This window comes from Seriola dumerili, unplaced genomic scaffold (genome assembly GCF_002260705.1).
Source record: "Seriola dumerili isolate Sdu_G_001 unplaced genomic scaffold, Sdu_1.0 BDQW01001787.1, whole genome shotgun sequence".
NCBI lineage: Eukaryota > Metazoa > Chordata > Actinopteri > Carangiformes > Carangidae > Seriola > Seriola dumerili.
Genome location: NW_019176042.1, coordinates 180,928 through 198,292, shown reverse-complemented (window position 1 = coordinate 198,292; position 17,365 = coordinate 180,928). Strand labels below are relative to the sequence as shown.

Here is a 17,365-nt window from a genome sequence, read left to right as displayed (position 1 = left end):
CTGTCCTCAGTTAAATGGCACAAAAAAGCCCCAAAAAAATAACTTAAAAAAAAAAAAACATCGTACAAATGTCACATTATCAGTAAGCATAAACAAGTCATAAAGTCATTAGAAATTTTATAATATAGTAAGGCATAAAATGTCATAGTATATGTGAGGCTAAAAACGTCAATAGTCTAGTTAAGGCATAAAAATGTCCTTAAAAAAGCTCAGAGTATAGTAAGCGCATAAAATGTCATAGTATAGTAAGGCATAAAAAGTTATTAAAATAGTCATAGTATATATAAGTGCATAAAAAGTCATAAAACAGTCATAGTATAATTATGGCATAAAAAAGTCATAAAAAGTCAAGTATAGTAAGGCATAAAAAGTCATAAACAGTCAAAGTATAATATGGCATTAAAAACTCATAAAAATGTCACAGTATAGTAAGATATAAAAAAGTCATAAAAAGTCATAGTATAGTAAGATATAAAAGTCATAAAAAGTAATAATATAAAAATTGGCATAATAAACTCATAAAAATGTCATAGTATAGTGAGGCATAATAACGTCATAGTATAGTAGGCACAAAAACGTCATAGTATAGTACGGCATAAAATGTCATAGTATAATAAGGCATAAAAATGTTTTAAAAAAAAAGTCATAGTATAGTAAGGTATAAAAACGTCATAAATATATTAAGTAATAAAATTTCATAGTATTAGTAAGGCATAAAAAGTCATAGGTATAGTAAGGCAAAAAATGTCATACTATTAGTAAGGCATAAAAAGTTATAAAAACGTCATAAAAACGTCATAGTATAGTAAGGCATGAAAATGTCTTAAAAAAAGTCATGGTATAGTAAGGCATAAAATGTCATAGTATAGTGAGGCATAAAAAAATCATAAAAAAGTCATAGTATCATATGGCATAAAAAGTCATAAAAACTCATAGCATAGTAAGGTATAAAAAAGTCATAGTATAGTAAGCATAAAAAGTCATAGTATAGTAGGCATAAAAAGTCATAGTATAGTAAGCTAAAAAACATCATAGTATAGTAAGGCATAAAAAATATAAAAAGTCATAAAATGTCATAGTATAGTAAGGCATAAAATGTCATAGTAGTAGTAAGGCATAAAAATGTATATAAATGTCATAGTATAGTAAGGCATAAAAACTAATAAAAACGTCACAGTATATTAGGGAATAAAAATTTCATAGTATAGTACGGCATAAAAAGTCCTAAAAATGTCATAGTATAGTGAGGCATAATAACGTCATAGTATAGTAAGGCATAAAAACGTCATAGTATATTAGGGAATAAAATTTCATAGTATAGTAAGGCATAAAAACTCATAGTATAATATGACAATTTTATGCTTACTATACTATGACTTTTTATGACTTTTTATGCCTTACTAAACTAGAATCTTTATTACATTTCATGCCATACTATGATATGACTTTTGTATTATTTTTATGACTATCTATTTACTATTACTTTTTATTCCTATTATACTATGATGTTATATGCCTTACTATAGTATGACTTTTTCATACATTTTTATGCCTACTATACTATATTTTTTATGCTTTACTATACTATGACTTTTTATGCCTTACCATACTATGACTTTTTATGCCTTACTATACTATGACTATTGATGACATTTTATGCCATATTATAATATGACTTTTTGTATGATGTTTTATGACTTATTTATACTATTACTCTTTATTCCTTCTATATTATGACGTTTCATGCCTTTACTATACTATGACTTTTTATGCCTTACTATGCTGTGACTTTTTATGCCTTACTATACTATGACTTTTTATGCCTTACTATACTATGACTTTTTCAACATTTTATGCCTTACTATGCTATGATTTTATGCCTTACTATACTATGACTTTTTCATACATTTTTATGCCTTATCTATGCTTATGACTTTTATGCCTTACTATACTATGATTTTTATGCCTTACTATACTATGACTTTTTATGCCTTACTATACTATAACGTTTTTATGGTTGACGTATACATGACTTTATGCGTTTTACGCCTTCTTTATGTTGTGACTTGTGTTTGACATTTTTTGTGACATTTTATTCTTTATTTTTTTCATTTATTTATTCTATACATTTTTTGCTGTTTTATCTCACCTTAAGCTTACTGTACTACAGTGTTTTCATGACATGTTATACCTATGACCTTCTTTGATGTTTTTAAGTCTTACTATACTATGACAATTTATGCTTCATTATAATCAGTTTTTTACGCCTCATTATATACGCCTCATGTTTTCCCAACGTATTAACATTTTGAAGCAGAAAATCTGAGACCACCGTGAGAAACTGGAACACAGGTCTATTCGATAAATTATTTGAATTAACCAATTGGTTATCATCAATGTTGCCAATGACATTATTTTCATTCAATTTATTTAATCCATTAAATGGTCACTTTGCAAAAAATTATTCAATTACCATACATACATAAGTCAACTGATATTTCTGATATTTTTCGTTTTAAAACATAAATGTACTGAATTTAGACCTGGAGAGTGACTCTGCAGCAGGCCACTAGATGGAGCTCATAGATTTACAGCGCTGGCTTCTCCTTTATTGATGTCATGCTTGTGTTTAGTGTGTGTTTCATGCGTTTATTGTGGTTGAAGAGAGAGAGAGGACAGAGAGAGAGAGAGTGACAAACAATTGATGACAGAAGAGACAAACACATTTCTGAGCTGTTTCCTGATGATTCAGACGTACAGGTGATGTGTGAATTATGTTCAAAGAAACAGTGTTCATGTATTTTTTTTTTAGCAAATTCAGACACCACTAGTTACACACACTGTTCCCCACTGCTGTTGCAGGGTTTTACATCATTTTAAGTTGCTGTCATTTCCCTGAGTGTCAACCACTGCTTGAACTTCAATTTGCGAAAACTGTAAAATGAATTATTTGTCAGAGTGAAAAATATATTTTTTCATATTTTGTTTTATGGTGTCTTGTGTGCTTTTTTAAATTTTTGTTAATCTAGAGGAAATGTCAGAGGATTGAGATATTGCAGTTCATCCCGAGGGGAACATGAACCACATTTCAGGACAATAGCTGCTGAGATATTTCACATGATAAGTGAAAACTTTAACCTGCGGAGGGCGCTAAAGGAAAGTTCAGGGGATCACCAAAGTCATTGGGATTCTTCCTCTGGGGACCACGAACGTCTGAACTGCATTCATAGTAAATGCATCTAATAGTTGTTGACACAAAATGATGGACTGACCTAAAAGAAAAAAAAAAGTGCTCAAACATGTAAAACCACAAAGATTATATTTTTAAATGGACGCGAGATCCTATATAACAGACATAATGCTGTGAACATGTATCAGCTCCATGTCCTGTTGGTGCGATCCCGTCATTAGGACCGGACCGTTATCACAGGGACATCAGGGCGGATGGGACGGCAGCCAAGCAGATGCAAATCAGGCCGAAGAGGTGGCTCCTCTTTAATCCAATTCACGATTAGATAATTCAGTCAGGGGAGGCTAATAAAATCCTTCAAGTTGACTGTAATTCTCTCCAACTGTCTCCTCTCATATAGTTTTCTCTTTATCTTCCATAATCAGTTTTCCTCTGTCCCTCAAAGACCTCCATGCTCGTTGTGGAGATTCAGGATTTTGTTGGTAAAGCAGGTTTTACAAAGCTCCATCAAAGTGAACAATTAACATCAGTCCAAAGACAGGAAGTAACTGGAAACAGGAACTAAGGTTCTGTGAATCAGATAAAAAGTTGTGATGGCTCTTCTTTATCATTTTGGATGTCATGAACATCAACTTCGACTCACTTGATCAATTGGTTCAGGGGGCCAGGTCCAGGAGCCTCTGTATGAAGTGACTTAATATTTCTGAGTAGCTCAGTAAAAAGATACAGCTCGACCACAAACACACAAAGACACACAACAACCACACAGAGTCATGAAAGATGACCTCACTGTTTGTGTTGGGGGGGGGGGCACTGACTTGTAAAAGATAAATAATCGGTTTGTTAAAATTGACAGATTATGAGAGGAACTGCAGACTCTCTGTTAGGCTCAGCTCCTGTTTGGCTTTTTTTCACACTTTTCTGTGCGGCAAAATTCCCAGTGTGAAATAACAGACATCATCGTCATCCCTCTCCACCGCCATGAGGCCCGACTGCAGCAGCATCACGCTGTGGCTGCGAGGACTCGTGAAGGTCGAGAGACGTGAAAGAAAAACATTTTCCAGCAACCATCACTAGCACAAAAGCAGAGCTGCTCAGAAACAGCTTCACTGTTTCTTTTTCACAACTTCAAGGAACAAATGAAAAGAACTGAGAAAATACAAAATACAGTACAAAAAGAGAAAAAAAAATAAATTATGGTAAATAGTCCATGAGAATAATACAGGTTAATGGAGACCAATAAACAAATAAATATAAACCAGTGGGGATTGTTCGTAGAATCAAATTAGAGAACCAAACTAAAATTGACAGAAAATTGACATCTTGAATGAATGTGATATTTGGTTGATTAAATCAATAGTTGTGAAAAAAATGTTTTCTTTTGGATCTGTATGAATAGAGAAAAACCAATGTTTCGGTAAAATAAATGAAAAGTAATAATGAAGGTGATAACATTGGTAACATTAGTGAGATAATCTTGTTATGTATGAGAAACACGATCCTCCAGACAAAAAGAGACGTGATGGATCGATCGGTTATTGATCAGAATCAGAGCAGGAGATTTGAAAGTTTTATCTTTAAATACTAAATAAAAAATCTTTCTATAAAAACATTAGAGATCCAGCTGAAGCTGCTCGTGAACCTGATTTATTACCTTATTTATGAGGAAAAGGAAATTTAAACTTTAGAATTATGTTTTGGGTAAATTAACTTTTACATTTGTTTTTCTGTAACATGCTCTTTTCTCCTCCCTCTCTCTCCTTCTCCCTCCTCTCCGCTCCTCCTCTCCTCCTCTCCCCCTCCTCTCCCTCCTCTCCCTCCTCCTCTCCCTCCTCTCCCTCCTCCTCTCCCTCCTCTACCTCCTCTACCACCTCATCTCCCTCCTCCTCTCCCTCCTCTCCCTACTTGTCCTCTTTGTATTACTCCATTTCCTCTCCCCTCTCTTCCTCCTTCAAGGTGAAAGTTCCTCCCCTCTTCTTCCTCTTCCACCTCATCTGTTTCCTTTCCTCTCCTCCTCTCCCTCCTCACCCTTTTACTCCTTTTTACATCACCGTGTCTCTCATTTTGTTTCTTCACTGTAAGAATTCCTGTTGTGTATTTGTTGTTTTGTTGTTGTCATGGTTACAGCTCAGTCTGTCTCGTCTCCGTTTCCTCGCTCACACTCGTACTGACAGATAATAAACCGCCATCGCGCTGCATTATATCTAATTACTGATAACAACAACACACATGGACAGACAGACAGACAGACAGACAGACAGACAGACAGACAGACAGACAGACAGACAGACAGACAGACAGACAGACAGACAGACAGACAGACAGATAGATAGATCTCTCAGCTTTCATCCTATTGGATTCTACTGAAAATGGAAATCTTTAAAAATTCTTCACGAACATAAAGTTTCATTTTTAAAAAGAGGTGATTTCAGCTGCTCACTAGTTTCTATCAACCAACAGGGGGAAGTTTATAAAGGGTTTGTTGGGGACTATTTTCAGCAGCGGATGAATCCACATTTGGTGCTGTATATTAATTATGATATCAATAATTTAATGAGAAGCAAATATAGAATATCAGCAGACTTTAAATCTTCCCACTTTCCTGGATGTGTCGCCTGTTTACACTCGTTTACGTCCTTTCTCTCTCCTGTTATTGTCTTCACCTCATATTCCTCCTCTTCCTCCTCCTCCTCCTCTTCCTCCCCACTCTCCGCTGCATTATGACACCACCTCTCCTCCTCCAACCTCCATCTATGTTCATCTTCATCTCTGTCTTTTCTCTGTGTGTCTGGTTGATTTTGTTTAGTCTTCTTTTCCCCGCCCAGAAACACAGAGACACCTCCCTCTCTCTCAGCCAGGCCTCCCCCTCTCACACCCACACACTCATCATGCAAACACTTTCTCATATTCGCCTTCCCTGCTTCTTTTCTTTCCCTCTCTCAGTTCCCTATGCGTCCTCCCCCAGCTCCTTTTCTCCTTTCCTGCCTCCTTCCCTTCATCCCTCTGTCTCTTGATCTCTCCTCTTGTAGCCTCAGTGTTGCTTCATAATTTATAAGAATCTAAAATTTAAATGAAGCAGAGAGGAGAGGTCTTTTATTAACAGTGGAATCCGACCTCTCCTCTTCCTTCCTCCTCCTCCTCCTCCTCCTCCTCCTCTGCCCCATCCCAGCTTCACCGGCTGCCTCTCACTCCCTTGCCGACAGTTGCCGTGACAACCCGCCCTCTTGTCCTAGAAACGGGGCGTAAAAAGAAACTGTGCTCACTCCCTTGTTTTGTCTGTAGCTCCTTTTCTCTCCCTTTATTTCTTCATGTCACATTAAAAAAACAACAAACCCTGCAAAATAAAAGCACGTGCACAGAAATTTAAGAAAATAAAAGCATTCCCTGCTGGTTGAGGATTAGTGGTCTGCCCTGACCTCAACACGCATCACTACGTAACTTCACGTTGTTAAATTATAATTGTTACGTAATATAATAATGTATATCATCATAACATGTTTAGAAAACAGGGAGAAATAATCATGAGAATGAAGATTTAAGACATTGAACAATGAATTAAAGACTTTTTTAGCATTTTAACCCTTTTTAACAGAATATGAGTCTCTAATGTTATCAAACAATTTTTAAACACATCTCATGAATTGTTTCTCATGACCATGTCTTTTTAACCTCATCACAGAATTTTAAATCTTATTACAGACTATGAATTCACTGTATTTTTAACCTTGTAACAGACCGTCACTGTATTAATCTTTTAACTTGTTACATTTACTTACCGAGTTCAGCATCAAACTTCATTAATTTCCTCACCAACAGCCATCTCCAGAGGTGGAAATCAACCCTTTTGTTTTGCTTCTATTTCTATCACTTCCTTTCTTCTACTGAAATTAGCATGCTAACCAGCTAGCTCCAGCCTGGCTGGACCCATGTCATCACTTTCCGATACCGAGTCACTGTAACATCCAGTCTGCTCTGAAGAGGTAGCTGCTCAGAGGATGTATTATAACCTCTTGTCTTGTAAACACAACGATGGCTGAAGCTCTTGTCAAGACTGGTAAGTAAACAGCTGTTAATGCTAATGTTAGCATGTTAGCTATGCTTAGCCTGCTGCCGCCATGACTAAACTCCATATAAGTGGAATAAAATGGATGGATAGATAGATAATATAGCATTGCTCTGGCTAGGTAGACAAATATTTACAGTACAGTAGTTTATCTAAAAGAAATGTATCCCATGATGACACTGAATGGTGCCGAATTTGTTCTTTGTTTACCAACTGAAAACACTAGTTTGTGCAGCTGGTTCCCAGAAGATATTTACACTGATGCTCTCAGTCAGTGGTTAGTCATTGACTCTGACAGTGAGTCATGTTTTCAGCAAACTTCCTGTCACAAATTTTACAACCCAGCGAGTAAAACCAGAGTTTGGTTTTATGAGAGCGAGTACTGCTGATGAGTCATGAGCCTGCAGACTTGGGGGAGGTAGTATTTAACTGGAATTTATTCCCTTCAAACATGATCAAATACTCAACATCAGTAGTCAAGATCAACAGTGTCTTTGATAAATGTATTGTGTACACCCATACTCATTCTGTACGCTTCAGTCGATTTAAGGCATGCACAGGCACAAAAAGAGTCCAGTGTCTGGTGACAGCAATCAATAATAAGAGGACATAGTAAAGTCAGGTGGCAGTGTACTCATGCTTACAGCGTCCCACCGCCTTGCCATTTAAAAAAAGCAAGCAGGAAGCAGGTTAATACCGAGCGTTACAAACAGTAGATTACCATGTGAATACAAAAGAGATCCAGAGAATGAGAATAGAAATATAAAAATACAAAGATCAGGTAATCAGGTGTCAAAAGAGCGTTTACAAAAGAAACGAAAATAATAAACGAGAGCAGACACAGACAAAAAAAATAAATAAACAACAAAAAACCCAAGAGAAGCTGAAATTTCTTCTTTCAGGAGCCACTTAAAGTGAACATCGAATGAACCGGGCTTCACAAAATACAGCATCTGTACAGCGTGTGTTGGAAATGAAAAGTCCTCTGGAAGATTTCAGCATTTACACTTTATAATCAAAGCTTTTCTATATATATTATATCTGTATTATATATTTTCCATAAACTGAATCAGACCTTTATCATCAGCTCAGGGGGAATCTGTATCTCCTCATTTTGTTCCCAGTTTTGGTCCAACGGTAGAAAATAAAATTGTAAACTGTGAGTAAATTCTAAGTTTGAATTGACAGAACATTGAATCAAACATTTCAACATGTTTAAGTAATGTCAAAGGAAATTAAAAATCCAAATATTATCCACATATCTCGAAACAAAACCTGCGTTAAAGCCAAGCTGCTCATTAACTGATGTGCACAATTAGTTTTTTGTCTTTTGTCTGACATCTGCTGGACTCCATACTAAAACAGCTGAGAGGTTAATACGTTCAGTTCAGGCTGTTTGAAAATAATTAGCTAGCTAGCAGTTAGCCCCAAACACCTTTTTCAAAAAATAAAGTTTGAGCAAATTCAGACTGACACGTAAATTGAAATTAATTCGAACGCAATTCACGTGTTTGAATTTGACTTTGATGAGCGAAATGTTTTCACAACGTATCTATTAATATCTCTGAATTAATACGACGTATAAATATGATTTAAATGTTGTGATTCTCTCCACTTCCTGGTCCATATTCTTGTGAGATCATACATGACTAATAGCTGGAGTTAGAAGGCCAATAAGCAGGGGTCTAATATTTGGTGACAGACAACACTTCTATTTACAAAATGTCACTTTATACATCTATTATACAGTTATCTACCATTTTACTCATATATTCCACTACTTTAGGAGCCTAAGAGTTTAGTAAACCCATTTCTCTTCCATTATGTAAAAATAATTGACCATCGGTTTGTTTAGCCTCTGCAGCTTCAGTGAGTGACAAGATGTTTTTTACCCATAATTTTTCCATCTGTGGAAAATCCAAAACTGTGAGACATTATTTCTCAGTTGGTTTTGTGCCATGATTTTGTTCCGCACGGCTCGACAGTTTTATCCAGCAGATGATGTGAAGGTTTAAATCTACAAACTTGAAATGTAGTTAAATTTTAAAAAAAAAAGAAAAAGAAGAAGCTTGTTGACTCTTATTTTGAAATTATTTTGTTACACGTGTCGATTTTGAATTGGAACAGGTAAATACACACTTTTCAAAATAAGTGTCTGCTGATTAATCTTCCTCAGAACTCTTCAATTCTCCGTGTAAACAACTTGAGTATTATAGGGTAATTTTCTGTTCATATATATATATATATATATATATATATATATATATATATATGAAGTTTTTTTTTTACAGGACTTGTAAGAGATGAACAACTGTACTGTGATTATAAAACCCTGCACATTAATATCATAATTACAATGTAAGCAAGTGAAACTCTGCGATAGAAACACAACAAAGCAAAAATACAAACAATATCACAAGAGATTTAACAGTCAGTCAAAATCATTGAAGTGGAACGATGTGAGGAGCAGTTGATAACACACTGTAGGCAACTCTGAGAGGTAGCGCAAGCAAACTCCACACGAACCCGTGTTCGAGTCTATCAGAGCAGAAATCAGGAAAGCTAGCATTCGTACTGACACTGAGCTTTTTTTTTTCTTTTTCTTTTTCTTTTTTTGCATAATGTGACTAATAAACAGGCATGCTACATACAGTACAGGAGTGGGAGGAGTTAAGGTGGGAGCAGGGCGGTGCTGCGTTCGTATCGTATCAGAGTGAATGTAATTGTTTCCTGTAAACAGCGTTCATGTCAACATTCAAGTCGTCATAAGCTCCGATAAATCCAACAACAAACAATATGGAAACGCATGAAAACAAACTGAAGACAGGTTTAACGGATGTGGTGTTATATTGTATTATTAATATTATGATCATACAACCGTCTTGATGACGTGAACGCCTGCAAGTCGCCTCCCTCCCTCCCACCTCTGAGCCTGACCTCGCCTCGACGCAGAGACGCCGTCTGATTGGTGTCGAGTTCAAACGTGTCATTTTTTTGAACCTTCGAGTTTCATCTTCACAGCAGCAACATTTTCTAAAAAAAAAAAAATGGTCCGAGTTCAGTTACGTCTCCATTACAATGCGAAGAGGAAACAAAGGGGCGGGGAACCTTTACCGGGCGGACATATTACAATTTCTCATACTATATATTTACAAGTGCTACTCGGTTAGCTCTCCTGATAAACGAGGCTACGGTCTCATGGAAAAGCATTCTGTAATAAATAGTGTAAACATGCACGGGGTATAGAAGATGAAGGGCTGATTTAGTTCCTTAACACCAGCTCAGCTCCTCAGAGTTCCCTCTGAAACAACCTGTCCTCAAAGTGTCTGTCAGCCCACACACACACACACACACACACACACACACACACACACACACAGTTTCTGTGCAGGTTGGCACACACTCCGGTGTTTGGCACAGCGTCACACTGAGGCTCTAGAAACGAGAGACGAGACGAGGACCAGATGAGCTCTATGCAAAAATCAAAGTGTTAATCAGCTGATGATCCAGATACAGAGTCACATCAGAACCAGAACTTAACCCAGTGTGCAGTCCGTCACCATCAGCTTGTTCCATTGACTTTTATCATGATGTTTCATATCACCCAATCAAAAATCCAGATTCCAGGTTCGTTAAAAAGTCATTACAGATCCTCATCTATCCTACAGAGCTCCACCTGGATTCAGGCTTTATTTACTGTTGAGATGTCGTCTGCTTCATCACACACACCTTTATATTAGTGGTGGGCATCTTAATGAGTGTTAAACCACAGCTTAAAAGGACACGTTCACATTTTTTTCAAGTTTCTTCATTAAAGCTCCTCCAGTGTAAAGGTCTGTGTCCATGTGTAGTGTGATTATAGATCAGCTCTAGCTTCTATATTAATACTGTGAAAGTATCAAAGCCTCAGTCCACAGAGAAATGCACACAGCCTGTATTCAGAAACTGAGCCTTAAAACCAGCCGTCAGGACTTCTGGAACTTTGTGATGTCACAACAAAGCAGTCACCAAGCCCCGCCCACCTGGACCCACCATCCAAACCTTTACAGGATTTGGTTTCTCTGAGTGTTTTTACCTGAAATCTGCTTTATTTTTATTGGATCACTCAGAAAACAGTCAGCCAATCAGAAGAGAGGCTCAGAGTGCAAAACCACATTTTAAAGTTTGACATTTAATGTTTCAGAAGTCACTGTTACGGCCCCTCTGCCACGGCTCAGCAAGGAAACTCCTAAAAAGACTTGGGACGATATCCACTCGTACTGACTTCACATACGCTTTAAGAACTTTTGCAGATATCAAGATAACGGAATAAATATCCCGTTATCTTGAGAAAACAAAGCTCTTTTATCTTGAGATAACGGGATGAAAAATATATTTGCGAGTATGACCTTTCCGGGCTTCCATACATTGGCGATGAATCAGGAAGAGTCGGAGTGATCACAGCCACCGAAAACTGTTGCAATGTTCACACCTGCAAAAAATGTGAACTTGTCCTTTAAATCTCAACCCTGCTTAGATCCAGTCAATGTTCGATGCTCTAACCACCTCTAAAGAGACTCAACATGGACCAGGTGCCTAAATTAATTTTTAGCATCAGACAAATGTTTCATATTTACAAATCGACTCAGACAGAAACAATAATTTCTGTCCTTTGGGATAAAGAAACTGAGATTTGAAAATCAGTAGGAGCAGGGAGTTGAAATGAAAAGACCTGAGAGAAAACACAAGCAATAAAAGTAAAACTGATCCGTCTCACGTTGCATCACTCAGAGTACAGACCTGCGGTGTAAACGTAACCTTAACCACCCAAATTAATGGAGGGCCTCGAGATCACTATCACACTGTCCATCACTCCAGGTCTATTAGGGGGAAAGGGCTGCACGTCCTGTGGTCAGAGAGAATAATTAAATACGTTTGAATCAGAGCGACTGGAATCAGTTACAAGCTAAAAAGCAGAAGCACTTAGACGTCCAGACAAACCACAACTCGGCACACCACACACATTCCAGCTCTCTGCTTCACACTCTTTCCTCTCGGGGATCAACTTCTTTTTTTTTTCCCCTGGTCGTTCAACAAAAGCTCACAGATCCAAACACAGCCTGAACATCCAGGTTTCGTTAGAGAAATTTGAATACTGTCTAATTAGGGATGGTAATTTTTTTTTGCAGCAAGTCTTTTGCCGAATTTTAAGATACTAAAGATACTGACATCGGAGAGATGCCAAGAAATGAGGGTAGAGATGAGGGAGGACGTCCCGGCGACGTGATCATATGGTCGGCATCTTAAACTCATTTATAGCTGTGTCCCAATTCAGGGGCCACATCCTTCAAATGCATCCTCCGTTTCCTAACGTATCCCAAGATGCATTGTGTCTCAGAAACGAAAGCAAACAGCAAGGGCCCTGTTATGTGTTGTCAAGGTTTCTAGGTGACAGGAGCTGCGCTTGGCGACGCAACATTAAGGGTGGGAACAGATAGTGACGCAACGAGAAAAATACGTAGACCGGACTGTCATTTCGGTTCGGCCTTCGTGTCTACAACGGCCACGAACTGCCACACCTTCGTAGACCGTGTCCCCTGAAGCGCGCGGCCCCTGAATTGGGTCTCAGCTAATATCAGTTTGTTTTTTATAAATTTTAGCAGCTTTTAATACAGTAAACATCGTGTCCCACAGGCTGAATGGTGAGGTGTGGCTCACTTCATATATCTAGCTTTATGAAAATGATCTAATATTGTTTAGATTATATTGTTATTAGATTATATTTCCTTCTTTTATAAGACTATTTCCCATAAGTCCTAGAAACTTTGGAGGCTAAACGTCACTGTCTGCCAACACAGATGAGTCCACAGGTGAGTTCAGGAATCTGGTTAGTTCAGACGTGTTTGTAACGACGGCAGAGATCACGGTAGAAAAACACGTTGACACCTGTAAATCTACATGGAAGCTTTTTTAACTCTGTTAGGTTTCAATGATAGAAGGTGCTGTTGTCTCAGAATATGGCAAATAAACTCCAGGAACAAGCTTCATGTTCTCAGACAGACGGTGAGAAAATCGACGGAAGCTCATGGAGCAGATGTGACGTCGGGACTTCGGTCTCTATCACATGACCGCCAGGTAGCAGCAGCAGCGGCGGCAGCAGCAGCAGCAGCAGCAGCAGCAGCAGCAGGATCGGCATGTCTGACCTCTGTGTTTGCATGTGTGCACAGTAAACACAGCAGGAACAGGTGGACACTGAAACAGTCCTCCACTCTCTCATCTTTTTCTTTCCCGCCTTCACAGTAAAGATCATCACTGCAGCATCGTTCGAGCTCAGACCAAGTTCCTACTTTTTTTTTTTGGCATCAAAACATGACACCCCCCCCCCCCGTCTGCTCCGATACTGGACCTGTGGCACGGAGACTCATTCAGAGATCAGAGTAATCCAACTTCCATAGAGACAGATGTCCGTTTCCATGACAACAGACACAATTGTTCATCGATGAGAGAGCGTGTAGAGAGGGAGAAAACAGTCTGAGGAGGAGATGAAACGATGCATCCCGTCTCCTACTGCATATCCAGATGGGGCGTCGGTGTCAAGAGTGGGTGGGTTGGCGGGCGGGCAGGCGGGTGAGTGGGTTGGTCGAGTTGGAGGTAGAGCGTCAGGCAGACCATGCTTGTCGTCGTGCAGCAAGAAACAACAGCAAAGAACGGGAACAGATTTTTATTGGGTTTTCATCCGGTGCAGGCGCTTGAGAACGATAGTGCTTCAGGAACGGGAGGGGGAGCGGCGTCGTGGCGGTCCAGGGGATTTCATCAGGATTTTAATATCACTGCTGAGAGAGAAGGAAAGAATTTCACTCATATTAAAGTGGTTTTACACCTCAGAAAACCTATGAAATGGTTGTGATTGTGTAAGTTCTAGAGCAAAACCCTGAACTTCCTGTTTGAGTTTACCTTTGATTTGCTGTGTCCTGCCTCCACACAATACTCCCGTCAGAAAGTATAGGCAACACTATTCACCCATCTTCATCTGCAAGGATTAACTGTTGGTTCTTTGCAGAAGGTTGTGTTTGTTTTCCTTTTACATCTTGAAAAATAGCAGATTAAGAAATGTCCAATTTCCCATGTTCATGTCTGGAAGAATCTTCGAACGCGAATCGATCTCAGACAACCCTAAAGTGGCCTTGATGTTAGCTGAACTGCCTCACTCCCCAAGTGGGTCGTGTCCTCAAGTCTCTGCTCCTGTATGTTGGGTAGACACGGTAGGTAGTAGCAGCTGCTAACTATCTAACTTTATTAATACTCTTAACTTTATTACCTTCTGAGTTTATGAATTAGATTGTGTGAAGTATCTACAGATGAACGCAAATGTTAGCTAGCTTCTAACTTTAGTCTTAAGTTACAGTTAAGGTAACTAATATTCGCTAGCTGTTGGCGTCCTTTCATTTCTGGTGTTAGCTTGTCAGTTAGCTTGTGTGTTGTGTAAATCAGTGTTCACTTCTGCGTCTGTGAATTATCCTCACGGAAACAGCTCTAAATATGTGCAGAGTCGACAGTTTCTGTTACACATCAGAAGATCTCCGATCCGTGGCCATATGAACATCCCATAGTAATGCTGCTCTCTTTTCATGTTTCTTATGTTTTTATGTCACACGAATACTTTGCCCTGTGTATAATGTGTCTTTTGTTTTTTTAAAATGTGACCTGCACCCTGATCTATGGAGTGCGGTATTTCCCTTCCATGTGTGCTGAAATGCAAATTACGGTGGTGACAATTAAATCTGATTCTTTGATTTCATTATCAATATAAAATGTAACATATAATCTAATGTCAGCAAACAGTGGTGCCCAGTCATTAGCATTGGTACTAGCTTCAAAAGCTAGTATTCAAAAGTCACAAAGCATCGAACAACAAGTGTGTCCCACCGTAGTTCTGACTAAAACTAGAAATCACCACCAACGAGTCTGTTCTTGTGACAGAATAAGAAGTTAACTGCAGCTATAGTTAGAAAAGGCTTAAAGTGACAAAGTGACTCAAAGCTTCTGAACTTCATTTTAAATTCTATCCTAAAGTTTCTAAAAATAATGAATGTGTCAGGCTGAATTTTCTCTTTTTGACTGAATGGCACAGCCATAAAAACATTGAACATTTCACTTGTTGTAAACATCATGTAGCTCATACAGCTGATACAGAACATTATGATCATACTGTCTTAAGGTCTGTTTTGTAAACTTCTCAAGAGATAATTAAATGTGAGGCAGTTAAAAAACCTGACGTTACTCACATCCCCAGTTGAGGATGATGGCTGCAGTGATGATGGCGATCCCTCCCAAGATGGCCACGACAGACAGAACCATGGCGTTGCGACCCAAGCGACGAGCTCCGTCTATGTTGCCTTGCTGCAGACTGTTTCGGGACTGAAGAGAAACAGAGGATGAAGAAACTTTTAAGCCAATACGTGATCAAAAGTAAAACTCAAATACCTTTAAACCTGGTTTTGGGTTTGCTGAATACTGCAGAAAGACTTTTATTTTGAAAATGAGTTGATTAAGTTGTGACAACAAGACATCCATTAGTTTCTGTATAAAAAGACACTGTCCAGAGTCGTACCATCACGGAGAAGGTGAGAGCTACGATGTTGATGGGCCACAGCGGGCAGAAGCAGGACAGGATGGCCAGGATCAGGTAGTCCCTTGGCTTGGATCCGTCCACAGCGGCCTCTGTGATTGCGCTGGGCTGGCGGGTGAGCGAGGGCCTGGGCGAGCCCGCCGCTAACGAGCCGGACCGGCTGCCCAAACGAGGCCGACCATTAGCATGGCCGCCTGGCTTAGCGTACAGCTTGGGCGACACAGAGGGCGCTGTGGGAGAGGAGTCGACCATCACCGGACCGATACCGTTACCTGGAGGAGAAGAACGCAGCAAAGAGGAAGTGGAATGAACTTTAATACCAAAAATGCTTCAAAAATACATTTTATATTAACAAGTAAATGACCTCATTATATTGGGATGACTCATTAGTTTTAGTTTCATCATGAGACGTTGGTTTGAGGTACTAAGTTTGACACAGGGCCGCAGATTTAGGTTAAACACAGGAACCACCTTAAGGCTCTGACATATTCAGTTTATATAGTGCTTTACTACGAACGAATCTGTAATCAAATTTGCTAAAGTACGTTGGTCCTCTGTCGCTGCTGACAGTCATTTCCAGCTTAGTGTTAATGATTAAATTACTGTCTTTAATTATTGTCTCAAGACACCAGATATGTTCTTCATCATTCCTCTCTGCACAGCTCTGGTCTAGTCCAGACTCTGCACTGTGGCGAGCACATCCTACCGCTGCGTGCTTCTCAAACCGTGTGGTCCCGCCCACCGCCTGTTGATGCTCCTCAGGTGGAGACAGTTCGGTGGTGGTGTATGCAGTTTAAATTGTGGTAAAAGAGTCACATTGAACCACCTCTGATTGGCACTGTACTAAGGAATCTGTGATTGTAAGTTGTGTAGATATGAGAGATAAACACGCTGTGCACATGGCTGCAGAGGATATTGTGCACAGATTGGCCTTTACTGGTGACACCATTTGATATTTTGAGACAATCAGGTTATGATGACGAGATGGTTATGTTTCTAAAAGTACAGCACACTGTTGTCTACCACTTCAATTAAAATGGCTGCAACTAAAACTGATTAAATATAGAAGCAGGACGCCACTGACTGAACTGCTGGTCAGTTTTGAGGAACAGGAAATATGTTGAAGCAACAGATTTATAATTGTTAGCAGATTAGAAGATATGATTTCATTAACATTTAAGTTTATTAACAGAGGTTGCACAGCCTCAGTTGGCTGGAACATCTGCACATCAATCATTATTTCTGGAAGAGAAGAAAACAGATATTTTCTTTACTGGTCTCCATGTTTTCGCTGATCACCGTCAGGTGCTCAGGTGATTGTTTGGCCTCGGGAGCGTCTGTCGTCGAGGAGGGGGCTTCCTGCTCAGCACTGGCTGGTTGAGAAGTCACGGTGGCGTGGTCGGCTTCTGTGGCTTCCGGCTGCGTGCTGATTGGCTGCTCGGGCTGCTGTGTCTCCTCCATGCTGCTGGAAGGCTGGGGGGCGCTGGGACTGGTGGCCATTGGA

The 17,365-nt window shown here is 39.1% G+C and overlaps 1 protein-coding gene across 1 annotated transcript; it reads right to left on the bottom strand.

Moving 5' to 3' along the window:
- Window positions 1–13,630: 13,630 nt before the first annotated feature.
- On the bottom strand, window positions 13,631–17,361 carry LOC111238923 (tumor suppressor candidate 5 homolog). The gene is made up of 4 exons (XM_022768646.1): window positions 17,136–17,361; window positions 15,844–16,133; window positions 15,518–15,650; window positions 13,631–14,065 (listed from the first exon to the last, which is right to left on the bottom strand). Exons 1-4 carry the CDS (start codon window positions 17,359–17,361, stop codon window positions 14,046–14,048), a joined length of 669 nt encoding a protein of 222 aa, XP_022624367.1. The 3' UTR covers window positions 13,631–14,045.
- Between the last annotated feature and the right edge of the window lie 4 nt (window positions 17,362–17,365).